The sequence below is a fragment of the Gopherus evgoodei genome, chromosome 4 (assembly GCF_007399415.2).
Source record: "Gopherus evgoodei ecotype Sinaloan lineage chromosome 4, rGopEvg1_v1.p, whole genome shotgun sequence".
Lineage (NCBI taxonomy): Eukaryota > Metazoa > Chordata > Testudines > Testudinidae > Gopherus > Gopherus evgoodei.
In genome coordinates, this window is record NC_044325.1 from 155,091,220 (window position 1) to 155,116,985 (window position 25,766).

At 55.9% G+C, this 25,766-nt stretch overlaps 1 protein-coding gene across 2 annotated transcripts in view; it reads left to right on the forward strand.

The window, feature by feature from the left end:
• The first annotated feature begins 1,567 nt into the window (after nt 1-1,567).
• Nucleotides 1,568-25,766, forward strand: part of STX1B (syntaxin 1B) — a 30,618-nt gene continuing 6,419 nt past the window's right edge. Inside the window, exons 1-8 of one of the 2 annotated variants that reach the window (XM_030562029.1) lie at nt 1,568-1,790; nt 16,931-17,005; nt 20,660-20,759; nt 21,468-21,542; nt 21,683-21,756; nt 22,558-22,666; nt 23,193-23,266; nt 23,909-24,046. In XM_030562029.1, the coding sequence (XP_030417889.1) occupies nt 1,761-1,790; nt 16,931-17,005; nt 20,660-20,759; nt 21,468-21,542; nt 21,683-21,756; nt 22,558-22,666; nt 23,193-23,266; nt 23,909-24,046 (675 nt within the window). In that variant the 5' untranslated portion in view covers nt 1,568-1,760. The remainder of the gene's footprint in view (nt 1,791-16,930; nt 17,006-20,659; nt 20,760-21,467; nt 21,543-21,682; nt 21,757-22,557; nt 22,667-23,192; nt 23,267-23,908; nt 24,047-25,766) is intronic. The other variant, XM_030562028.1, reaches the window with a different exon arrangement.

Genomic DNA, 25,766 nt, shown 5'->3' on the forward strand with positions numbered 1-25,766 from the left:
CTGCTGATAACACCCCCCCCACACACACACCCTCACAACTTCACTCTAAGGGTATGTCTACATCTACAATTTTGCAGCGCTGGTTGTTACAGCTGTATTAGTACAGCTGTATAGGGCCAGCGCTGCAGAGTGGCCACTCTTACAGCAACCAGCGCTGCAAGTGGTGTTAGATGTGGCCATACTGCAGCGCTGGTGGGCGGCTTCAAGGGGGGTTCGGGAACGCGAGAGCAAACCGGGGAAGGAGACCTGCTTGATTACCAGAGGCTTCCTCAGGTATGCTGGGATACCTGCTTATTCCACGGAGGTCAAGAAAAGCGCTGGTAAGTGTCTACACTTGATTACCAGCGCTGGATCACCAGCGCTGGATCCTCTACACCCGAGACAAAACGGGAGTACAGCCAGCGCTGCAAACAGGGAGTGGCAGCGCTGGTGATGCCCTGCAGATGTGTACACTTCCTAAGTTGCAGCGCTGTAACCCCCTCACCAGCGCTGCAACTTTGTGATGTAGACAAGCCCTAACACCCCTCATCTACTGATGCTCAACTGCATGCACTCTAATACGCCTCTCATCTGCTGACGTGCACAACACGCACACACTAGCTGCTCAGAGCAAGGCACACGGCTCCCTCTAGTGCCCATTGCTGGAACAACATCCCCAGCTGAACCAGCTGGAGGCGGGCACTGAGGCACACACACACACACACACTGACACACACACACTGCAACACTCACAGACACATGCACTGAGACATTCACTGACACACACACAAACACTCATAGACAAAGATGCTCACAGATGCACTCTGACACACTCACAGACACACACCGACAAACACTAACACACACACACTGACACACACACACTGCAACCCTCACGGACACACTCTGCCACACTCACTGACACACTGACATGCTCACAGATACACACATCAACACACACACTCTGAGACATTCACAAACACACACTCAGACACACACTCACAGACACACTGACACACACTGACATGCTCTGAGACACACACGCACTGGACACTGACACACATTGCAACACTCACAGACACACACAGACACACTCACAAACACTGACACATGCTCTAAGACACACACACACTGAGACACTCACTGACACACACACTGCAACATTTACAGACAAACACACAGACACACATTGACACACTGAGATATTCATGGCTACACAATCACAGACACACTCAGACACACTGACACAATCACAGACAAACACTGACACATGCTCTGAGACACACACACAGACAGACACACTGAGACATTCACTGACACACTCATGGACACACTAACACACAAACACTGCAACACTCACACATACACTCTGACACTAACCTCCCCACAGACACACACACTGACACACACTCACACACAGAGGCCACCCCCAAATCTGCACCGCCCTGCCCCCCCAAAACTACAACTCCCAGCGCTCCCCGGGGGGGCAGGAGGGGTGCAGGGAGCATGCCCAGACCCCCATCTCCCCCCTCCCTCCATCCTTCCCCTGCATCCCCCCCGCCCCCTCTGCTGCATCAGCACCAGCCTCCCTCCATCCTTGAGCAGCAGCAGCGGCAGCAGCCACCCGGCTGGAGCAGGGAGCTTCGCCCGGTGCTGCAGTAACCCAGAGCCCCCCCACCCCCACTTCCTCCTCTTCCTCCCTCCGCCACCCCAGCAGGGCCCCCCCCCGGATCCAGGGGGAGCAGGGGCTGCGGCAGCAGCCGGAGGAAGCAGCAGCAGCCATGAAGGACCGTACTCAGGAGCTGAGGACTGTAAGAGCCAATGTCTCTTTTCTGCTTAACCCAGGGGACCCCCCCGTCCAACCCCCCCAGGGCCTGGGGGCGGGGAGAGAGCCCTGATTCCCCGGGGGAGGGGACACCAGACCTACCCCCAGGCTGAGCGCTCCAAGGGGGAAGGGAGATCAGACTCTGCCCCCACATGCTGAGCGCTCCAAGGGGGAAGGGAGATCAGACCACCCCACAGGCTGAGTTCTCCAAGGGGTGGGGTATTGGGGCAGACCCCCTAGCTCAAATCTCCAAAGGGAGGAAATTTAGATGGGGAGGGGGGGTCCATTGCTGAACTCCCAGGGAGTGTGTTTGCGGGTGTGTGTGGTGGGGATCCAGCGCCACCCCCCATAGGGACCAAGAGGGAGGAGATGATAAGGGGGGGGAATAACCACTCCCCAGAGTATATTTCCATGGGTCTATGGGAAGGGGTATGCGTGATGGATACGGGGGGCAATTCAGACCTCCCCAACCCCTTTCTTTCTAGCTCTATCTAACCCGCTCCCACCCCCTCTCTGGTGCCCAAATCAAATCGGGCTTGTCTGTTTCATAATATTTTTTCCAGGCGATATTTCACCAGTTTCTTGGCCAGGATTCCTATTCCCCCCCCCTCCACACACACACACACACTCCCCGTTGGGGGTTTTCTGGGAGGATGCAGGGGGGGAGGAGGAATGCGGTAGCAGGATAAAATATATATATGAGGTGATGGAGAAAGAACCACCCCTTTTCCACACATCCCCAATTTATGTCACGGATCAAGGTTGGGGCGGTGGGCGGGGGTGGGTGGGTAGGAGAGGAGCCGGGAATCTGGGTCTTTGCAAATCTTTCTCTCAAGGAAAAGGCAGGATCTATTTCTGTCTGTGATTCCTGTGGGTTCTATTCGGGTCTCTGTGTGTGTGTGTGTGTGTGTGTGCGCGCGCGTGCTCATTTCACTTCCCTAATAAAAATATTGCAGATGGAGAGAAAATTCTCTCCAATAGGATACAGGCAGTTCAGAAGTGTGTGTGTGTGTATGTGTGTGTGTGTGTGTGTTTAACAACAAATACCCAGAAACACGGTTTAATTACAGCTTGAGGGGAAAAATCCTTCCAAAATTGCTAGTTGATTTGCTTTCCGCTTTGCTGCTGCGGGATGGATGGATGGATGGAGCCAGACAGACAATGCTGCTCGGCGCATGGAGTCTAAAATAGCTGGTGGCAAGCACACCCTTCTGCAGTGAACAGAAGCAGGGGCTTTTTTTCCTATGCTGTGATGCTGGTGGCAGGGAAGGCTGGCTGGGATGGAGGGATAGGGAAAGGCAGAGAGAAGGAGAGAGGCAGCTGGGAATGGAGCGTGCTCATTTGCTGCAGGGACACAGGGATGGATGGAGAAGGAGGAATAAATGACTCTTTTCGGTGATCGGGCGCCGTTCTCTTCGCTATGAGGATGGAGGGATGGAGAAAGGCAGCAAGGCGGAGAGACGGAGCTGGGGATAGAGAGCCCCTGTCTGCTCGCTGGGGCTCTTTCCTTCCCTTCAAGGATGGAGGGATTGAGAAAGGCAGTGAGGTGGAGAGGTGGGAATGGATTCCAGAGCTCCGGGCTGCTCGCTGCGGCTTCTCCTGGCTAGATTTGAAGGCTGCTGCCTTCTCTGTGGCCCTTGGGCCAGGGGCCGGCAGGACTAGGGGGGGCTGTGGCCAGCGGGAGGCCCTGGGCCCCGCACCCCTGGCCCAGCTGCAGGTGCGGGCAGGTGAGTGCCGGGAAGATGGCCCAGCTGGCTGCTGGCGCAGTGGGTGCTGGGTCAGGTTTGCTGCAGGGAGCGGAGCGGGGTTTTCACTCGACGGTGGGGGGGTGAATGCAGCAGAGAGACACGGGGGGGTGAGAGGGAGTGTGTGGCGTGCATGTGAGTGACTTGTCTGTCAGTGTGTGATGAGCGTGTGTATGTGATGTGTGTCTGTGAGCAATGGCTGTGTGCCTCTCAGGGTGTGTGTGTCCGACAGCTCTGTGTGTGTGTGTGTGTGTGTGTGTGTGTAAGTGATGACTATGTCCCCCCGTGTGTGAGCAATGGCTGTGTGTCTGTCAGTGTGTGTGTGTGTGTCCCCCCGTGTGTGAGCAATGGCTGTGTGTCTGTCAGGGTGTGTGTGCATGTGTGAGTGATGGTTGTGTGTCTGTCAGGGTGTGTATGTGCATGTGTGAGCGACGACTGTGTGTCCCCGTGTGTGAGCAATAGCTGTGTGTCTGTCAGTGTGTGTGTGTGTGTGTGTCCCTGTGTGAGCGACGGTTGTGTGTCTGTCAGGGTGTGTGATGCGAGACAGTGTGTGTGTCTATGTGTGAGCAATGGGGGTGTGTCTGTGAATGTGTGTGAGTTTGTGATGTGTGTGTGTCTGTATGTGAGCGATGAGTGTTTGTCAGTGTGTCTGATGTGAGTTTGTGCCTTTGTGAGCAATGGATGTGTGTCTGTGAGCGTGTGATGAATGTGAGGGAGTGTGTGTGATGTGTGTGTTAGTATGTGTTATGTGTATGTGTGTGAGAGCAACGGGTGTGTGTGTCTGTCAGTGTGTGAGTGCAAGAGAGTGTGTGAGACACGTGTGTCCATGTGTGTGATGTACATGTATCTGTGTGTGAGCAACAAGTGTGTGTCTGTCAGTGTGAGTGTGTGATGTGTGTGAGCAATAGGCATGTGTCAGTGTGTGATGTGTGTAAGTGTGTGTTGTGTGTGAGTGAGAGTGGGTGCATGACCCGTGTGTCTCTGGGTGAGTAATATGTGTGTCTGTCAGTGTGTTTAATGTGAGAGAGTGTGTGTGGCTATGTCTGAGCAATGGGTGTGTGTTTGTCAGTGCATGTGATGTGTGTGAGTGTGAAAGAGTGTGTATGTGATGTTTGTGTGTCTGGGTGTGAGCAACAGGTGGGTGTCAGTGTGTGATTAGTGTGTGTGTCAGTTTGTGTGTGTGTCCATGTGTGAGTAATGAGTGTGTGTCTGTTAGTGTGTGAGTGTGAGAGAGAGTGTATGTGTGACACATGTGTGTCCATGTGTGAGCAATAGGTATGTATCTGTCAGTGTCATGTGTGAGAGTGTGTGTGTGACCTGCGTGTCTGTGGGTGAGTGACTTGTGTGTCTGTCAGTGTGTGTCAATGTGTGAGAGTGTGTGTGATGTATTAGTGTGTGAGAGAGTGTGTATGTGATGTGTGTGAGTGATTGAGAGTGTATGCGATCTGTGTATCTATCTGTGCTTCTGATATGTGGGTATGGGTGTGTGAGAGAGTGTGTGTGTGTGTTAGTGTGTGGTGTATGAGAGAAACTGTATGTGTGTCATTGTGTGTGTGGTGTGTGTGAGAGTATGTGTGTGATATGTATATGTCAGTGTGTGAGTGAGTGTGTGTGTGAGACTGATGTGTGTCTCTCCGTGTGTATATGAGAAAGAGTGACACGTATGGGTCAGTCACTGTGTGTGTTAGTGTGTGTGTGAGAGAGATAGAGTGTCAGTGTGTGTGTCAGAGCATGTGTTTGTGTCAGTGTGTCTGTGCATGTGTGTGTCTGGGTGTGTTTGCATGGGTTATAAAACAGGTATGCTGGGTGGGAGATGGCACGCCCACACAGAACACATTTGCATATGCCCACATATTCAGACACACTTGACACACATCCACACACACATATCCACTGCCATACACTCCAAAACACACACACACCATACAACATGACAGCAGATCCCCGTCTGGGTGACTGTGTATGTGTGTGTTGTGGCCCCACAAACCTACACTGCTGGGCTGGCTTGGGGAGCTGCTGAGCAGCGGGGAGACCCTGGCATAACAGCTTCCGCCATGGGACAGTGGCTGGCATGAGGAGGCCCCAAATTGCCCAGCTGCCCCTGGCACAAGGCCACATGTGAGCAACATCTTGCCAGAGGCAGCTAGGGGCTAAGATCCTCCAGTTATGGGGCAGATCCCAGACAGAAGCTACCCTCCACCTCACCTGATAGATACAAGGGTGTCTGGGGACAGATAGATAGATAGATAGATAGATAGATAGATAGATAGATAGATAGATAGATAGATAGATAGATAGATAGATAGATAGATTCTCTCTCCCTCTGGGTGGGTACAGCTCTCTTGGTAGCGCCGGCTCTCCCTGCCCCCAGCACTGGACTCTTGGCCATAACTGGGTGGTTGGTGGGTGCCCCAGGGGTGCCATGCAGGCCCCCAGCGCACAGGCTGCGTGTGTCTGTGTGTGTCTAACTATGGCTCCACGTTCCTGCCCACCAGCCCCTCCCTGCCAGACAGCTGCAATGCAGGCGCCCATGGGGGGTGGGCAGCAGTGACAGGAGGCCTCTGTCTCTCCCCATCAGTTGCCCCAGCTCAGGGTGCTTGGCAGGGCTGGAGGAGCTGCGGGGGTCGGGGCTGGGGCCAGGCCAGGCAGGGGCAGATGCTTGCCTGGTGTCTGGGCCTGTCGCACTGGGTTTTATTGGCTTCTCTGGAAGGTTTCTCGAGGGGGCATCAGCCCAGCAGACAGAGACATGCGGACACAGTTCCCCCCGTTTCCCCCGCGCGCGTGCACGCGCACACACACACACACACACACAGTCTCTCTCTGAACCACACTCCATCTCTTGAACACACATACACTCCGAGACACACACTTGCACTCTCTCACACAGACACACACACATCTGTGTCCCCCACACAATCACCCACTCAATGGCTCTGTCACACACAAAGTCTTTCACACAAGCACACTGTTACACACACACACACACACACAATCGCTCACACACACAAAATCTCAAAGATGCAGAGCCACACATCCACACACAGGTCTCACCGATGCTCACAATCTCTCCCATACACCCTCAGACACACTGTCACACACACACAACTTCTCCCACGCAAACACAGCCTCTTTTACACATACAGACATAGTGACACACATAAAGCTACACACAAGCTCTCCTCAACACACAGCTTCTCTCTCTCACACACACGGACACAAAGACATGTGCTGTCTCCCTCCAACACACACACACCCTGTCCCCTCCCGACTTCTCAGCCCTGAGACCCCAGAGCTGCAGCTGGAGCCCAATTGCTGGTGGGGACCCAGAGTCCAGCCTGGCTGCTATTACTGTCAAGGTGACAGCACTGGGGCTTAATTTGTGCCAGGGCCTGGCAGTTCAGGGCCCCAGCACCTCTGGGCCTGGCAGTTCAGAGCCCCCCAGCACCCCTGGGCCTGGCAGTTCAGGGCCCCAGCACCTCTGGGCCTGGCAGTTCAGAATCCCCCAGCACCTCTGGGCCTGGCAGTTCAGAGCCCCTCAGCACCTCTGGGCTTGGCAGTTCAGAGCCCCCCAGCACCTCTGGGCCTGGCAGTTCAGGGCCCCAGCACCTCTGGGCCTGGCAGTTCAGAGCCCCCCAGCACCCCTGGGCCTGGCAGTTCAGGGCCCCAGCACCTCTGGGCCTGGCAGTTCAGAGCCCCCCAGCACCCCTGGGCCTGGCAATTCAGGACCCCAGCACCTCTGGGCCTGGCAGTTCAGAGCCCCAGCACCTCTGGGCCTGGCAGTTCAGAGCCCCCCAGCATCTCTGGGCCTGGCAGTTCAGAGCCCCCCAGCACCCCTGGCCCTGGCAGTTCAGAGCCCCCCAGCACCTCTGGGCCTGGCAGTTCAGAGCCCGGCACCTCTGAGCCTGGCAGTTCAGAGCCCCCCAGCACCCCTGGGCCTGGCAGTTCAGAGCCCCCCAGCACCTCTGGGCCTGGCAGTTCAGAGCCCCCCAGCACCCCTGGGCCTGGCAGTTCAGAGCCCCTCAGCACCTCTGGGCCTGGCAGTTCAGAGCCCCCCAGCACCTCTGGGCCTGGCAGTTCAGAGCCCGGCACCTCTGGGCTTGGCAGTTCAGAGCCCTCCAGCACCTCTGGGCCTGGCTGTTCAGATCCCCGGTACCTCTAGGCCTGGCAGTTCAGAGCCCGGCACCTCTGGGCCTGGCAGTTCAGGGCCCCAGCACCTCTGAGCCTGGCAGTTCAGAGCCCCAGCACCTCTGGGCCTGGCAGTTCAGAGCCCCCCAGCACCTCTGGGCCTGGCAGTTCAGAGCCCCCCAGCACCTCTAGGCTTGGCAGTTCAGGGCCCCCCAGCACCTCTGGGCCTGGCAGTTCAGGGCCCCCCAGCACCTCTGGGCTTGGCAGTTCATAGCCCCCCAGCACCTCTGGGCCTGGCAGTTCAGAGCCCCCCAGCACCTCTGGGCCTGGCAGTTCAGATCTCCAGTACCTCTAGGCCTGACAGTTCAGAGCCCCCCAGCACCCCTGGGCCTGGCAGTTCAGAGCCCCGGCACCTCTGGGCCTGGCAGTTCAGAGCCCCCCAGCACCTCTGGGCCTGGCAGTTCAGAGCCCCCCAGCACCTCTAGGCTTGGCAGTTCAGGGCCCCCCAGCACCTCTGGGCCTGGCAGTTCAGGGCCCCCCAGCACCTCTGGGCTTGGCAGTTCATAGCCCCCCAGCACCTCTGGGCCTGGCAGTTCAGAGCCCGGCACCTCTGGGCTTGGCAGTTCAGAGCCCTCCAGCACCTCTGGGCCTGGCAGTTCAGATCCCCGGTACCTCTAGGCCTGGCAGTTCAGAGCCAGGCACCTCTGGGCCTGGCAGTTCAGATCCCCGGTACCTCTAGGCCTGGCAGTTCAGAGCCCGGCACCTCTGGGCCTGGCAGTTCAGAGCCCGGCACCTCTGGGCCTGGCTGTTCAGAGCCCAGCACCTCTGGGCCTGGCAGTTCAGAGCCCCCCAGCACCTCTGGGCCTGGCGGTTCAGAGCCCCCCAGCACCTCTGGGCCTGGCAGTTCAGAGCCCCCCAGCACCTCTAGGCTTGGCAGTTCAGGGCCCCCCAGCACCTCTGGGCTTGGCAGTTCATAGCCCCCCAGCACCTCTGGGCCTGGCAGTTCAGAGCCCGGCACCTCTGGGCTTGGCAGTTCAGAGCCCTCCAGCACCTCTGGGCCTGGCAGTTCAGATCCCCGGTACCTCTAGGCCTGACAGTTCAGAGCCCGGCACCTCTGGGCCTGGCTGTTCAGAGCCCAGCACCTCTGAGCCTGGCTGTTCAGAGCCCGGCACCTCTGGGCCTGGCAGTTCAGAGCCCTCCAGCACCTCTGGGCCTGGCAGTTCACAGACTGGGCACCTCTGGACTTGCTGCGTCTTTTATGAATGTAAAAAAATTGCTTGTGCCCTGGCACCTCTCTCATTACAAATTAAGCCCTGGGCCACATCTGGTGCCAGAGGTGACTGCTGGGTCCTGCCAGCCTTGCAGTGTGGGGCTGAGACCCCCAGGGTAGTGGATGGACAGACCGGACAGGAGCAGGGAATTAATCTGGGTCACCCAGCATGGAGGGAGCAGAGGCTCTGAGTCCCCTTTAGGATGGGGTCAGAGAGGGGAGATTAGAAAGTTTGCAAGATCCATCCATCCATCCATCTCCATATACCCCCTCTGTCTATCTATCCATCCATCCATCCCCATATACCCCCTCTGTCTATCTATCCATCCATCCCCATATATCCCCTCTGTCTATCCATCCATCTATCCATCCCCATATACCCCCTCTATCTATCCATCCATCCATCCCCATATACCCCCTCTGTCTATCTATCCATCCATCCATCTCCATATACTCGCTCTGTCTATCCATCCATCCATCCATCTCCATATACCCCCTCTGTCTATCTATCCATCCATCCATTCATCTCCATATACCCCCTCTGTCTATCTATCCATCCATCCATCTCCATATACCTCCTATGTCTACCTATCCATCCATCCATCTCCATATACCCCTTCTGTCTATCTATCCATCCATCCGTGTCCATATACCCCCTCTATCTATCCATCCTTCCATCTCCATATACCCCCTCTGTCTATCTATCCATTCATCCATCCATCCATCCCCATATACCCCCTCTGTCTATCTATCCATCCATCCATCTCCATATACCCCCTCTGTCCATCTATCCATTCATCTCCATATACCCCCTCTGTCTATCTATCCATCCATCCATCCCTATATACCCCCTCTGTCTATCTATCCATCCATCCATTCATCTCCATATACCCGCTCTGTCTATCTATCCATCCATCCCCATATACCCCCTCTGTCTATCTATCCATCCATCCATCCCCATATACCCCCTCTGTCTATCCATCCATCTATCCATCCCCATATACCCCCTGCACTCATCTATCCAATCATCCATCCCCATATACCCTCTCCAACTATCTATCAAGACAGCCAGCCCCATACACTCCCTCCATCTATCTACCAACCAATCCATCTATCCATCCATCCCTTTATATCCCCTCTATATATCTACCCATCCATCCTGATATACCCCCTCTTTCTACCTACCTACCCATCCATCCCCATACACCTCCAGCCATCATCTATCTATTTATTGATCTATCCATCCCCATATGTTCCCGCTACCTATTTCTCCATCCATCTCAATACACTCCAACTATTTTTTGTCTATTCTTCCATCCCCATAAGCCTCCTTTCTCTTTCTCTCTCTCTCTTCCCATAACCTCCCCTTCCTCTCTCTATCCCTCCCAAACACAACCCTTTGGGGAAGAAGCAGGGTCTACCGGGTTAGAACAGTTTGGGAGCCAGGACTCCTGGGTTCTGTGCTGTCTCTGGTAGGGGAGTAGGGTCTAGTGGTTAGAGCAGAGGTGGGCTATGGGGGGGAACCCGTTGTGGGTGGGAGGAGCAGGGCAGCAGTAGCAGTGCATGCAGCCATTAAGCTGTTTAAGTGGCTCCATATTTGGGCAGTGGAGTCTTTTTTTAGCCCAGTGTTGTGACGCTGGCGCACTGGGTTTTCCTCAGCCAGCAAGGGGAGGGCAGTGCTGCTAAATATGCCGCTCGGCTCTCGAGGGCTGGGAGAGCACAGGGCGAGAACGGGAGCGATAGCTCTAATTATAATCAAGAATTACTCCACAGAAGCAATCCGGCGCTTTGGGGCACGTCAGTATCGCTCCCCTGGCACTGAGATGCAGCTGCCCCTGGGGTGGGGTGGGGTAGTTGTTTAATAGCCATATGGGGGGGAGACACCCCTGTTTATTCTGCTTCACCTTACTCCCCTGCTAGAGAACCCAGGAGTCCTGGCTCCCAGCCCCCCCCCGCCAACCCCTAGACCCCACTCCCTTCCCAGAGTCGGGGAGAGAACCCAGGAATCCTGTCTCCCAGCCTGCCCCCACTCCAACCCAGTGGACCCCACTCCCTTCCCAGAGCTGGAGATAGAACCCAGGAGTCCTGGCTCCCAGCCACCCCCCCCCACTCTAACCCACTAGACCCCACTCCCCTCTCAGAGCTCTGGATTTCCATCACTTTCTCTACAATTTGAACATCCCCCCAGTGCCCCTTAAGTCATCCATCTCCCTCCCTGCTCCCATCCCGAACCCTGCCTGGACTTTCCCCTGGTTGCAGGGGCTGAATCCTTTGGCTCCCCGCAGCACCCCCCTCTTCCCTGCCTGTCCGTGCTGCAGGCTGCCCGTGACGGAGATCCCTGCATGATGCTGCAGCAGAAGGCCGGCCTGAGCACAGAGCGGCAGAGGAAGGGAACTGGAGACTGACAGGCTGTACAGACAGACACCGAGAGACACACTGACACCAGCACAAACACGGCACCTGCACAGCACCAAACAACACACACACACCGACTGACACACAGCCGCAAGGCTAGAGATGCACAGTCAAAGGCAGAGGGATGCCTTGACACACACAATACACAGCCACACAAACACACGCTGGGATACATCCGTGGCATTTTGACTCACAGCCACAAAGCCGCAGGTGTGCACAAAAGCACACAACCAGGCAAACACGCTGGCCTGCAGACACACACACACACACACACACACACACACACACACACACACACAGAGCGAACCTACTACTACAGAGACACAGAAACACGGATGCCCACAAAAACCGACAAACAGGCACACAACCAGACATGCAAGCACACAAAATCACAGTCGTGTGCAGAGCAACGCCAAACACAGACCCACACAGACAAGCACACACCTACAGAGACACACACCCACAAATACACAACGTGACACACACTTTCATGCATAAAACCACCGACACCCCTCCCCTCACAATCTGAGACACAGGCAGAAAGCCACACAAACACACACACACACACAAAAGCCCAGGCACAAATACACACACACACAGAGAGAGCCTGTGTGTCATATGGCTGGACGGGCTGGTGAAAGGGTATGGATGGCTCCTCTCTGGGGAGGGGTCAGGAGGAGAGATGGGGCGCTGGAGGGCCAGACAGGCTAACGGTGGAGAGAACAAGGAATGGGGAGCAGTCTAGCTACGCTTTGGGGAGACCCCCTCCTCCCTGTATGAAAATAGAGGCTATAAGGGGGACACCCGAATCTAGAACATCCCACTCCCCGCAGCACAGTGCCCCCTAGTGCCGCACTGGGGTACTGGGGCCAGCCCTGATTGCTAGGGGGAGAGCGCCCCCTGCTGATCCCATGCCGCTCCCTGCAGCACAGCGCCCCGTAGCGCCGCATTGGGTCAGCGCTGACGCCACTCCAGCGGCTGGTTATTTTGGGAATGACGGGTTCCTGGAAGGACAATGGGAATGTGATAGTCCCCCAAGCAGAGGATGCGCTTCCCTTCGCCCCCTCCCACAGCCACCAGAGCGTGTGTGTTATGTCACTGCTCCAACACACCAAGCAGTGACCTTGGAGCGAAGGAGACGCATGAGAGATGTGAGCCAGAATGCCCTCCAGGAAAGAGACACACAGCCACAGCCTCAGCCACAGCCCCTCCCCAACCCATCTTCACCCCTCCACGCCTCAATCCCAGACTCCTCCCCTCCCGGAGCACCTTTGGGACACCCCATCTCTCTCCAGCTTCGGGGGGGGGTGGATCTGTCTCGCCCCAGCTCTGGGATGGGACCCCTCAGCCCAGGCCGATACGCTCCCTGCAGCGCTGGGTCTCTGTACAGGGAGCAGAGCCCTCCCAGGGGGACGTTTCCACACCGCTACTTCAGAACATGTCGCCTGGGGTTAGATCAAGTTTGGAAAGCATCTTATGTAAGTGGAGTGTAGTCATGGCATAGACAGGGCTGCTTGAGGGGCTGTGGAATTGAGGAACATGGAATAGATAGATAGATAGATAGATAGATAGATAGATAGATAGATAGATAGATAGATAGATAGATAGATAGATAGATAGATGTGTGTAGTGGGAAGAGACAGAAGTGTATAGGGATGGATAGATAAAGGCAGGGTTTGAAGAATTTGATTTTTTTAAAATAATTTTGATGTTCATTTTTACGACTTTTTTTTCCCGATTTTTATCTATTTACATTTTAACAGGTGCACACAATTATGGGGTTTAAGCAATTTTTTTGTATTTGTATTGATTTCAATTTTCCGAGTTGTGGGAAATTCCCTGGGGCCACAAGAACATAATTATTTAATGGCAGGAGACGCTGAGATTCAGAAAGCGTTGTAACCGTTAAAACGCAAATTGTCCACATCCCATGTCAACGCATATGCGTCTACTTAAATCAAACTCCCCTCTCAGGCAGCATCTTCCTCACTTTGCCAGCTGCCAGTTTCAGTTGTTATGGATGGAAATATTTTTTTTCATTAATGTGTGTGTGTACGGTAAAATAGATGTTGACCAATAAAAATGTAATGCTTCAAAGCCTAGATCAGTACCTCTCAACCTTTCCAGACTCCTGTCCCCCTTTCAGGAGTCTGATTTGTCTTGCCTACCCCAAAGTTGCACCTCACTTAAAAACTACTTGCTTACAAAACCAGACATCAAAATACGAATATGGGTGCTGGCTGGTGAGTCTTGCCCACATGCTCAGGGTTTAGCTGATCGCCATATTTGGGATCGGGAAGGAATTTTCCTCCAGGACGGATTGGCAGGGGCCCTGGAGGTTTTTCGCCTTCCTCTGCAGCGTGGGTCATGGGTCGCTTGCTGGTGGATTCTCTGCAGTTTGAGGTCTTCAAACCAGTTTTGAGGATTTCAATAACTCAGTCCTGGATTAGGGGTTGTATAAAAGTGGATTGGTAGGGTTCTGTGGCCTGCCTTGTGCAGGAGGTCAGACTAGATGATCATATTGGTCCCTTCTGACCTATGAGTCTATGAGTCTATGAGAATAGTGTCACAGCCACTAGTATGGAAAACTTGCTGACTTTCTCCTTTTTGCCATATAATTATAAATTAAATCAACTGGAATAGAAATATTGTACTTACATTTCAGTGTATGGAATATAGAGCAGTATAAACAAGTCGTTGTCTGTATGAAATTTTAGTTGGACTGACTTTTCTAGTGCTTTTTATGTAGCCTGTTGCAAAACTAAGCAAATATCTAGATGAGCTGATGTACCCCCAGAAGACCTCTGTGTATCCTCAGGGATACATGTACCCCTGGTTAAGAACCACTGGCCTAGGTAAAGGAGTTTGTAGTTAGCTGAGCTAAGTATCAAGGGTTAGTCTGTATCCACAAAAACGACAAGGCGTCTGGTGGCACCTTAAAGACTAGCAGATTTATTTGGAGTGGCTTTTTTACCCACGGAAGCTTATGCCCCAATAAATCTGTTTGTCTTTAAGGTGCCACCGGACTCCTTGTTGTTTTTTAAGCCCAGCTACATCAGAGTTGCAGAGAGATCTGGATCTCAGTAGAGACAGAGAGAGAACTAGATACATAGGTGCAAAACTGGTTGGAAAACTGTTCCCAGAGAGTAGTTATCAGTGGTTCACACTCATGCTGGAAGGGCATAACAAGTGGGGTCCCACAGGGTTCAGTTCTGAGTCTGGTTCCATAGGCATGGGAACTATGGGTACAGGGGATGCTGCAGCACCCCAGGGCTCCTGACTGCCAGCCCCGCACCCGGGGTCCCAGCTGCCGCCTCGTGCACCCTGGATCCCGGCTGCCAGCCCCGCACACTGGGGGTCCTGGCCTCAGCTTGGCAGGGGGGAGTATATAGGGATAAGGGGGCTGGTTTTCAGCACCCCCACTATTAAAAATGTTCCAACACCACTGTCCGGTTCTGTTCAGTATCTTCATCAATGATTTAGATAATGGCACAGAGAGTACACTTATAAAGTTTGTGGCCGATACCAAGCTGGGAGGGGTTGCAAGTGCTTTGATGGATAGGATGAACATTCAAAATGATCTGGACAAACTGGAGAAATGGTCTGAAGTAAACAGGATGAAATTCATTAAGGACAAATGCAAAGTGCTCCACTTAGGAAGGAACAATCAGTTGCACACCCACAATGGAAAATGACTACCTAGGAAGGAGAACTGTGGAAAAGGATCTGGGGGTCATAGTGGATCACAAGCTAAATATGAGTCAACAGTGTAACAGTGTTGCAAAAAATGCAAACATCCTTCTTGGCTGTATTAGCAGGAGTGTTGTAAGCAAGACACGAGAAGTGATTCTTCCGCTCTACTCCGCACTGATTAGCCCTCAACTGGAGTATTGTGTGCAGCTCTGGGCACCACATTTCAGGAAGGATGAGGACAAATTGGAGAAAGTCCAGAGAAGAGCAACAAAAATGATGAAAGGTCTAGAAAACAGGACTTATGAGGAAAGATCGAAAAAACTGGGTTTGTTTAGTCTGGAGAAGAGAAGACTGAGAGGAGACATGAGAACAGTTTTCAAGTATGTAAAAGGTTGTTACAAGGAGGAGGAAGAAAAATTGTTTTTCTTAACCTCTGAGGATAGGACAAGAAGCAGTGAACTTAAATTGCAGCAAGGGCGATATAGGTTGGACATTAGGAAAAACTTCCTAACTGTCAGGGTGGTTAAGCACTGGAATAATTTGCCTAGGGAGGTTGTAGAATCTCCATAATTGGGGATTTTTAAGAGCAGGTTGGACAAACACCTGTCAGGGATGATCTAGATAATACTTACTCCTGCCATGAGTGCAGGGGACTGGACTAGATGACCTCTCGAAGTCCCTTCCAGTCCTGTGATTCTATAGATACATCTTCCTATCCTCCTAAACAAACATCTGTTTATCCATCTCCGTACACACAGCCCTCTATCTGGGGTGTAGTGGGTTAGAGTAGGTGGGGCTGGGAGTCAGGACACATGGGTTCTATCCCTGGCTCTGGGCGAGGAGTGGGGTCTGGTGGGTTAGGGCAGGGATGGGGGTCAGCATTGCTGGTTTCTAGTCTAGTCTAAGCACTGCATGACCTTGTTCCAACCCCTTTAGCACTCTGAGCCTCAATTTCCCCAGCTGGTGCAGTAGATCTGTTCCTTTCTTAGGCCAATCTGATTTTATGTTTGGTGGGGAAGGATGGATGGGGAACCCCAGTGAAATTATTTAGGGGGACCCCTCCTCTTAATCTCTTGCCTCCCACATCCTGCTTCCCTCTTCTTTTGCCAAAACCAGAAACAGCATGGTCCCATGTTAACTGGGGGTGGATGCAGGACCCCCTGCAGTCACCCCGGTCTTTAGTGGGGAGCATTGGTCCCTATTCCCTGAAAGGATTGGCAATCAGTGGCTTTTGGCCTAAAGAGGGTCAAAACCAGGGTCTCAATTTGTCCCCTCTCCCAAGATTCAGCCTCCCTGCCCAGCCAACAAACTACTCCAGGACCAGACTCTGTTGGCCTTTGTAGGTCTTGCAGGCCACCATGTGGGCAATGTGGTGTATAGGACAGCACCCCAAAGTCGGGTTGCCAGCTTTGGTTGGATGAATTCCTGGAGTTTCATTGCATGACGTTATCTTTAACAAAAGATTTATCATTAATTCAAGATAGATAGAAAGATAGATACATACATACATAAATAATGGGTGTTTCAGCATAATTGTGGGTGGGGGAACTCAGGACTTGAAGAGCATGGGGGAATTGCAGATTGGTGTTGAAGGGCATAGGCCATATCTTTCTTCATTTTATGTCCTAAATTGTAGGACACCTGCTGCGCTCCACCCCAGAGATGGCTGCATCTCAGCACTGGGTGAGCCATCCCTACGCGGCGTTGCTGTGCGGCTGTTCCCCAGCTGCCCCGCCCCAGAGGTGGCTGTGTCTCAGGGCTGGGTTGTGTGATACATACCTGCTCACCCTGCAAATTGCTCTAAGGTGGTCGCTGGGATCTGTGTGCATCCGGGGGAGACAGTGGGGCGTCTAATCTCTTATCTTCTCTCCCCTCCAGGCCAAAGACAGTGACGATGAAGAAGAGGTGGTTCATGTGGACCGGGATCATTTTATGGACGAATTCTTCGAACAGGTTAGAGACGAAGGGCTGCTATTTATACGAGTCATGTCCTACTTAGGGTTACCAGCCCTCCCAGTTTCACCGGGAGTCTCCCAGAATCGGGCTCTATCTCCTGGAGGCTACTGAAGCCAAACTGGGAGATTTTAGGCGTGAAAAGTCCGGCGGTGCAGTGGGGCTAAGGCAGGCTCCCTGCCTGACCTGGCTCCACATCACTCCCAGAAGTGGCCAACACATCCCTACAGCCCATAGGAGGGAGGGATTGCTCAGTGGTTTGAGCATTGGCCTGCTAAACCCAGGGTTGTGAGTTTAATCCTTGAGGGGGCCATTTAGGGACCTGGGGCAAAACCAGTACTTGGTCCTGCTAGTGAAGGCAGGGGACTGGACATGATGACCTTTCAAGGTCCCGTCCAGTTCTATGAGATAGGTATATCTCTGTATTTTTATTTTAAGGGGTGGGGTGTTCTATCTCTGCTCCAAGCACTGGCTCCGCAGACCCCATTGGCTGGGTACTGCAGCCAATGGGCACTGCGGGAGCAGTGCCTGCAGGCAGGGGCAGCGCGCAGAGACCCCTGCCCCGGCCACTTCTGGGAGCAGCGCGCAGAGCCCTCTGGCTCAGTTTACCTTGGGCGGCTGCCAGTCAGTGGTCCAGCGGGACTAAGGCAGCTCCATTGGACACAGTTCCCAGTCAATCGGAGCTGCGGAGTTGGCTCTCGGGGTGTGGGCAGAGCGTGGAAACCCTGCCCCTCCCCGCCCCGGCGCCCCACAGGGATGTGCCAGCAGCTTCCAGGAGCGGCATGGGGCCAGGGCAGGCAAGGAGCCTGCCTTAGCCCTGCTGTGCCGCTGACTGGGAACCACCCAAGGTAAGTGCCGCCCGGCCGGAGCCCACACCGCACCCCCATGCCCCAGCCCGGAGCCCCCTCCTGAACCCAAATTCCCTTCCAGAGCCCACACCCCCTTCTGCACCCCCACCCCCGCCCAAGCCCAGAGCCCCCTCCTGCACCCAAGCTCCCTCCCAGAGCCCACACCCCCAGCCCCTCCTTCACCTCTTCCCCAGCCCTAAGCCCCCTCCCAGAGCCTGAACCCCCCACCTCCTCCCACACCCCAACCCCCTCCCCCAACCCTGAGCCCCCTCCTGCACCCCAACCCTCTGCCCCAGGCTCAGCCCAGAGCCCCCTCCCACCCACACTCCAAACCCCTCAGCCCCAGTCCAGAGCCTGCATCCCTCCCATACCCCAATCCCCTGCCCCAGCCCAGTGAAAGTCAGCGAGGGTCGGGGAGAGCAAGCGACAGAGGGAGGGGAAATAGAGTGAGCAGGGCAGGGCCTTGGGGAAGGGGCAGGGGTGGGGCCTTAGGGATGGGGGGGCAGGGGGTGGGGCAAGGCAGTTTGGGTTTGTGTGATTAGACAGTTGACAACTCCTACTCCTCACCCAGCTGCCACACCCCAGACCCGGCTGCATCTCTGCCCGTTCGCTCACGACATGGTGTTTCTGCGTAACCTGAAATAACTCCTGCCAAGGCAGGTGGTTCTGAATTAGTGTGCAGCTGGCCTCATTAATATTCAGACAGGCTGATTAATAGGCAAAGGAGCTCACTGATGATGCAGTTTGTCCTTCGCACGCAGGTGGTGGTGTCGTAAGTTACACACGTGGCCTAGTTAATTGTGCAGCCACAGTGGGGTGGGGCAGGGGGCAGGAGGAGGAATAGCAAAGTTCACAGAACAGTTCATTTCCAATGCCACAGCATGGTGCTGGGGGGCGATATGGGACAAGATCCAGGGCCTTAGCACAGCGCCTCCTAGTGCCGCGTGGGGGCATTGGGGCCAGCATGGAATGCCAGGGGAGAGTGCCCCCTACTGAGCCCCCACCCCGCTTCCTGAGCCCGGCACCTCCAGCCCTCTCCCTGCAGCTGGTGCCCCCTGCCAAGCCACCTGCCCACTCCCTGCAGCTCAGCGCCCCATCCCAAGCTCCTGCTCCGCTCCCTGCAGCCCACCACCCCCTGCTGAGCTCCCACCCCGCTCCCTGCAGCCCAGCGCCCCCTGCTAAGCCCCCACTCCGCTCCCTGCAGCCCACCACCCCCTGCCGAGCCCCCTGCCCACTCCCTGGAGCCCGCCACCCCCTGCTGAGCCCCCACCCCGCTCCCTGCAGCCCGCCACCCCCTGCTGAGCCCCTGCCCCGCTCCCTGCAGCTCCCCACCCCCTGCCGAGCTCCCCACCCGCTTCCTGCAGCCCACCACCCCCTACCGAGTCCCCACCCTGCTTCCTGCAGCCCGGCTCCCCCCACTGAGCCCCTGCCCCACTCCCTGCAGCTCAGCGCCCCATCCCAAGCTCCTGCTCCGCTCCCTGCAGCCCACCATCCCCTTCTGAGCTCCTACCCCGCTCCCTGCAGCCCAGCGCCCCCTGCTAAGCCCCCACTCCGCTCCCTGCAGCCCACCACCCCCTGCCGAGCCCCCTACCCACTCCCTGGAGCCCGCCACCCCCTGCCGAGCTCCCCACCCGCTTCCTGCAGCCCACCACCCCCTACCGAGTCCCCACCCTGCTTCCTGCAGCCCGGCTCCCCCCACTGAGCCCCTGCCCCACTCCCTGCAGCCAGGCGCCCCCTCTCAAGCTCCTGCTCCGCTCCCTGCAGCCCAGCGCCCCCAGCCCTCTCCCTGCAGCTCGGCACCCCCTCCCAAGCTCCTGCTCTGCTCCCTGCAGCCCGCCACCCCCTGCTGAGCCCCCACCCCGCTTCCTGCAGCCCGGCACCCCCAGCCCTCTCCCTGCAGCTGGTGCCCCCCGCCAAGCCCCCTGCCCACTCCCTGCAGCTCAGCGCCCCATCCCAAGCTCCTGCTCCGCTCCCTGCAGCCCACCATCCCCTGCTGAGCTCCCACCCCGCTCCCTGCAGCCCAGCGCCCCCTGCTAAGCCCCCACTCCGCTCCCTGCAGCCCACCACCCCCTGCCGAGCCCCCTGCCTGCTCCCTGGAGCCCGCCACCCCCTGCTGAGCCCCCACCCCGCTCCCTGCAGCCCGCCACCCCCTGCTGAGCCCCTGCCCCGCTCCCTGCAGCTCCCCACCCCCTGCCGAGCTCCCCACCCGCTTCCTGCAGCCCACCACCCCCTACCGAGTCCCCACCCTGCTTCCTGCAGCCCGGCTCCCCCCACTGAGTCCCTGCCCCACTCCCTGCAGCCAGGCGCCCCCTCTCAAGCTCCTGCTTCGCTCCCTGCAGCCCAGCGCCGCCAGCCCTCTCCCTGCAGCCTGGCGCCTCCCTCCAAGCCCCCAGCCCTCTCCCTGCAGCTCGGCACCCCCTCCCAAGCTCCTGCTCTGCTCCCTGCAGCCCGCCACCCCCTGCTGAGCTCCCGCACCGCTCTCTGCAGCCTGGTGCCCCCCGCCAAGCCCCCTGCCCACTCCCTGCACCTCGGCGCCCCCTCCCAAGCTCCTGCTCTGCTCCCTGCAGCCTGCCACCCTCTGCTGAGCACCCATCCCGCTCCCTGCAGCCCAGCACCCCCTGCCGAGCCCCCACCCCACTCCCTGCAGAACGGCACCCCCTAGAGCCACAGTGGGGCACTGGGACCAGCACCGACTGCCAGGGGAGAGAGCCCCCTGCCCTGTTCCCTGCAGCACAGCGCCCCATGCTGGTATGCCTGGCAATTGCAGTGCCCCCGTGCATGTATCTATCCATCTGTCCGTCCCCAGGTGGAGGAGATCCGTGGCTGCATAGAGAAGCTGTCGGAGGACGTGGAGCAGGTGAAGAAGCAGCACAGTGCCATCCTGGCTGCTCCCAACCCAGACGAGAGTGAGTTGGGGTGCCCCAGGCTGAGGGGGTCTCTGAGCCCCATCGCCTCCCTGCTCTGCTGGGGGGAGAGGGGGATGGAACCTAGAGGGGTCCATCCACCCCTTCCTTCCTCCTTCCTTCATGTATCAACCATTCACCCTTTACCTACCTACCTACCTATCTATCCCCCCACACACACACCCCTCAGTCTATCCAACCCTCTCCTTTCATTCATCCCTGTCCACCCATACATCCCTCCCCCTTCCTCCTTCCATCCATCTCGCTGGGCCTTCATCCCTCCTCCATCCATCTATCCATCCCTCTCTCCTCCTATTCATCCGTCCATCCACCCATCTGTCTGCCTGTCAATCTGTCCTCTAGCCATCCCTCCATCTGCCTAACCAACTGTCCGTCCCGCCCTCCATCTATTCATCACTCTGTCCCTCCATCCCTCCCTCCCTCCCTCCCGTCATCCATGGCCCCGTGTGTGTGCCTAGCTATCTGTATCCACACATCTCCCCATTCACCCTTTGTTCACCCAGCTGTTCCATGCCCCGTCCCCAGTGTGGAAGGTGGGCGGGGGGTGGGGAGGGGACTCCCTGGCAGGCATGCCCGCCATGGGGATCCCAGGGGGATCAGGGGGTTGGGAAGGTGGCCTCACCCCCAGTGTGGGAGGCGGTGGTGGTGACTCTTCCATCTCATCCCCCCCGCTTCCCCCCGACCATGCAGAGACCAAGCAGGAGCTGGAGGACCTCACGGCCGACATCAAGAAGACGGCCAACAAGGTGCGCTCCAAGTTGAAAGGTACGAGCCTGGGTGGCCATATTGGCTGGTCCTGCACGCCCTCCCCTCCAGGGCATATCACTCTGCCCTGAAAAATACTCCCTGTCTTCCATGCCAAGGGAGTCCGTGGCTCAGATCCGGCTCCTCATGTCTCTCCACAGCCATCGAGCAGAGCATTGAGCAGGAGGAGGGGCTGAACCGGTCCTCGGCTGACCTGCGGATCCGTAAAACACAGGTATCCCTCCGCCCTGCCCCCCAACACAGGTTTCCTTTGCCCCCCGCCCCAACACAGGTATCCCTCCTTCCTCAGCCCCCCCAAATACAAGTATCCCTCTGCCCTGACTCCTTCAAGACACAGGTATCCCTCCCTCCTCACTCCCCCTCGACACAGGTATCCCTCCCTCCTCGGCCTCCCCCAAATACAAGTATCTTCAGCCCTCCTCCCCCTAGACACAGATATCCCTCCACCCTTGCCCTTACAGAAACAGGTATCCCTCCGCCCTCACCTGCCCCCCAGAAACAGGTATCCCTCCGTCCTCGCCCTCCACAACATAGGTATTCCTCCGCCATCACCCACCCCAACACTGGTATCCCTCCATCCTTGCCTTCCCAGATACATGTATCCCTCCTCCCTTGTCCCACCCAGACACAGGTATCCCTCCTCCCCACTCCCCCCAAACACAGGTATCCCTGCTCCCCACTCCCCCCAGACACAGGTAGCCCTCCGCTCTCATTTCCTCCAGACACAGGTACCCCTCCGTCTCCCCGCCCCCAGTATCCTTCCCTCCTGAAGCCCCAGCCTCAGCATCAACTTCCAGAACCATCCTCTCTCTTCCATCCCTTCCTTCCCCACCTCTCCAGCTCTCTCCCATCACAACTCCCCGCATCCCTCCCTCCACTAAGTCGAGGGCAGATCACTCGCAGTCTCAGTCAGCGCCACAAGCTTCCACCACCGAAGGGACCCCCCCAAAAAAATAGTGCCCCCAGCCGCTCTGCGTCTCTCATGGTGTCTCCCTTCCCCACCCCTTCCCCCCAGCACTCCACCCTATCCCGTAAGTTCGTGGAGGTGATGACAGAGTACAACGCCACCCAGTCCAAATACCGGGACCGCTGCAAGGATCGGATCCAGAGGCAATTGGAGATAAGTAGGTTTGGATGGGGGCGGGGCCTTTGCATGGGGAAGCTGTGGTTGTGTGTGTGTTTGTGTAAGAGAGAGTGGCACTGCCCCCTGCTGGTAGGAATCAGCGCCCTGTGTGTGTGTGTTTGTGTGGGCGCACACACCCTCAAAGTGCTGAGTGACCCCAGTGCCCCGTGCAGCGCTAGGGGGCACTGTGCTGCAGGGAGCGGGACAGGGGCTCAGCAGGGGGCGCTCTCCCCAGGCAATCAGGGCTGGTCACAGTGTCCCAGTGAGGCACTAGGGGGCGCTGTGCTGCAGGGAGCGGGACAGGGGCTCAGCAGGGGGCGCTCTCCCCAGGCAATCAGGGCTGGTCACAGTGTCCCAGTGAGGCACTAGGGGGCGCTGTGCTGCTGGGAACAGAGCTCAGTAGGGGGCACTGTTCCTTTGCAGCCTGGGTGGTACTAGGGGGGCGCTGTGCAACAGGGATCGGGACTTTGCTTCCATCAGCCCTGGAGCAGTAGGCCAAGGCCACTGACCTGCTATCGCCTTCACAGCTGGTCGGACAACCACCAATGAAGAGCTGGAAGACATGCTGGAGAGCGGCAAACTGGCTATTTTCACTGATGATGTAAGTGTCAGGACTGGGATGTCACCCGAAACAGGGCTCCCCATGTTCCCAAGTCAATAGCCCAGTGCGGCACTAGGGGGCACTGTGCCACTGGGGACAATTGCATTTCAGCACAGGGCCATCCCAATCCCCAGCTGCCCCACCACAGAGGTGGCTGCATTTCAGCTAAGGGTGCAGGGCCGGTGCAAGGATGTTTCGCGCCCCAGGCGAAACTTCCATCTTGCCCCCCCAGCACCCCCGCCCTGAGGTGCCCCCGCCCCCCCAACGGCAGCTCTCAACTGAGGCGCTGCAAGCCTGGGAGGTGGGAGAAGTGAAACGGCTACGGCGTGCTCGGGGAGGAGGCGGGGCAGGGGTGAGCTGGGGCGGGGAGTTCCCCTACATGCCACCACCCCTCTTACTTGCTGCAGGCGGCCCTCCCCGCACCCCCCTGCCCCATCTCCCTCCGCCTAAATGCCGGCGGGGACCGGGGCGGCCAAAGATCCGGCCTCTGTGGTCGCTGCCAAAGAAAATTGCGCCCCCCAAATCCTAGCACGCGGTCGCCTAAATGGTTGCATCGGCCCTGAATAGGTGAACACTAGAAGGCCCTGGAGGGATTGGGGGGATGCTTATTTCTATCATCCAGACTCCCTTCTGCTTCCACAGATCAAAATGGACTCACAGATGACGAAACAGGCTCTGAACGAGATCGAGACCCGACATAATGAGATCATCAAACTGGAAACCAGTATCCGTGAGCTGCATGACATGTTTGTGGACATGGCTATGTTGGTGGAGAGCCAGGTGAGAACCTGCAGTGTTCTGGATCTAGAGTGGGCTTCAGCCTAGAATCTGCAGAGTTCTGGATGGTGGAGCACGTGAGCTGTGGTTGAGAACCTGCAGAGTTCTGGACCCTGGAGCACAGGAACTATTTTCGACAGCCCACAGCCTTTTGCAGCATAGAAACCATGCACTATAATCTAGACCCCAAAGAGTTCTAGATTGTGGAACCCATAAACAATGGTCTAGAACAGTGGTTCTCAACCTTTTCTCTGCCGTGGCACAACTTGAGCTCCAGGGGCTCTTCCCCACCCCACCCCGCCCTCAGCTGGCATCTGTAGGAGGGAAGACGAGGGGCAGAGAAGCTGACCCATTGCTCACACAGAACGGGAGGGGAAAAGAGAGGGCTATTGAGCTCTGATTGGTTGCTTCACTCCTGGAGGAGGAAGGTCAGTGAGGCAGATGACCAATCAGAAGTCAGCTTCCCCTCCTTTGTAGTTTTTCAAAAAATTCCTTGGTACCCCTGTTCAGGCCTGACAGCACAGCATCAGGGAAACTCTGGTCTAGAACCTACAGGGTTCTGAACCTTCAGCACATATTATCTACAGTCCACAGCCTTCTGCATCATAAAACCATATACTGTAGGCTAAAACATAAGGAGTTCTAGATTGTGGAACCCATGCGCTGTGGTCTACAACATACAGGGTTCTAGACCTTGAGACCCATGAGCTATTATTTAAAGCCCACAGTCATCTGCAACCTAGAACCCATGTACTATAGAACCTGAAGAGTTCTGGATCGTTGAACCCATTAGCTATGTTCCAGGGTTCTGAACCTTGGGGCCCATAAGCTATTATCCACAGTCTTCTGCATCTTAGAACCCATGTGTTTTTCCCAGATCCAAGAGAGTTCTGGATCAACTAACCCATCTGATATGATCTGGAACGTGTAGGATTGTGTAGTGTGGAACCCAGGAGATTATTACCACAAGTGGAGAGCATTCTGCATTTTAGCACTCAAGAGTGATAGTCTAGAACGTGCAGCTATATGTATCATAGAACCCAGAAATGAATCTCCAACCAGCAGAATTCTAGGTCATGAAGCCCATGAACTATGCTCTAGAATGTACAGGGTTCTGTACCTTGGACCCATGAGATTATTGTCTAGATGCCGTCTGTATTCACCTGCACCTAAATGCAACAGTCTAGGACTTGCTGTGTTCTGAATTGTGGAATCCATGCATTATGGACAGTTCACGCATGATAAATCCAGGAATGAACTATTATCTAGAATCCACAACCTTCTGCACCTTAGAACTTAGATGTTGCGCTAGAAAACCCAGAAAGTTCTGTATCATGGAACCCATGAAATATGGCCCATAATTTACAGGGTATTATAACCTAGAACCCCTGAGATTATTACCTCAACCTGACAGCTTCATGAATCTAAGTGCCCATGGTCTAGAACATGCAGGGTTCTTGATCATGTAACCTGTGTGCGGCAGTCTAGAACCCATAACGTTCTTGATTTCAGAGCCCATGGTTGGCGTCAGCATTTCAGAGTTAGCCAAGTTCTCAGTCCTTTGAGCCACTAAAATCTTGGAGGTCTTTTACATTACATAACAGTTAGAGTTCTGGATTGTGGAAGACATGAGCAGTGGTCGAGAACATAATGCATTCTGCAACACAGGGCGCTTGACAGTCAGATGGGCTCCCCAGTCTAGAACCCAGAGAGATCTGGATAG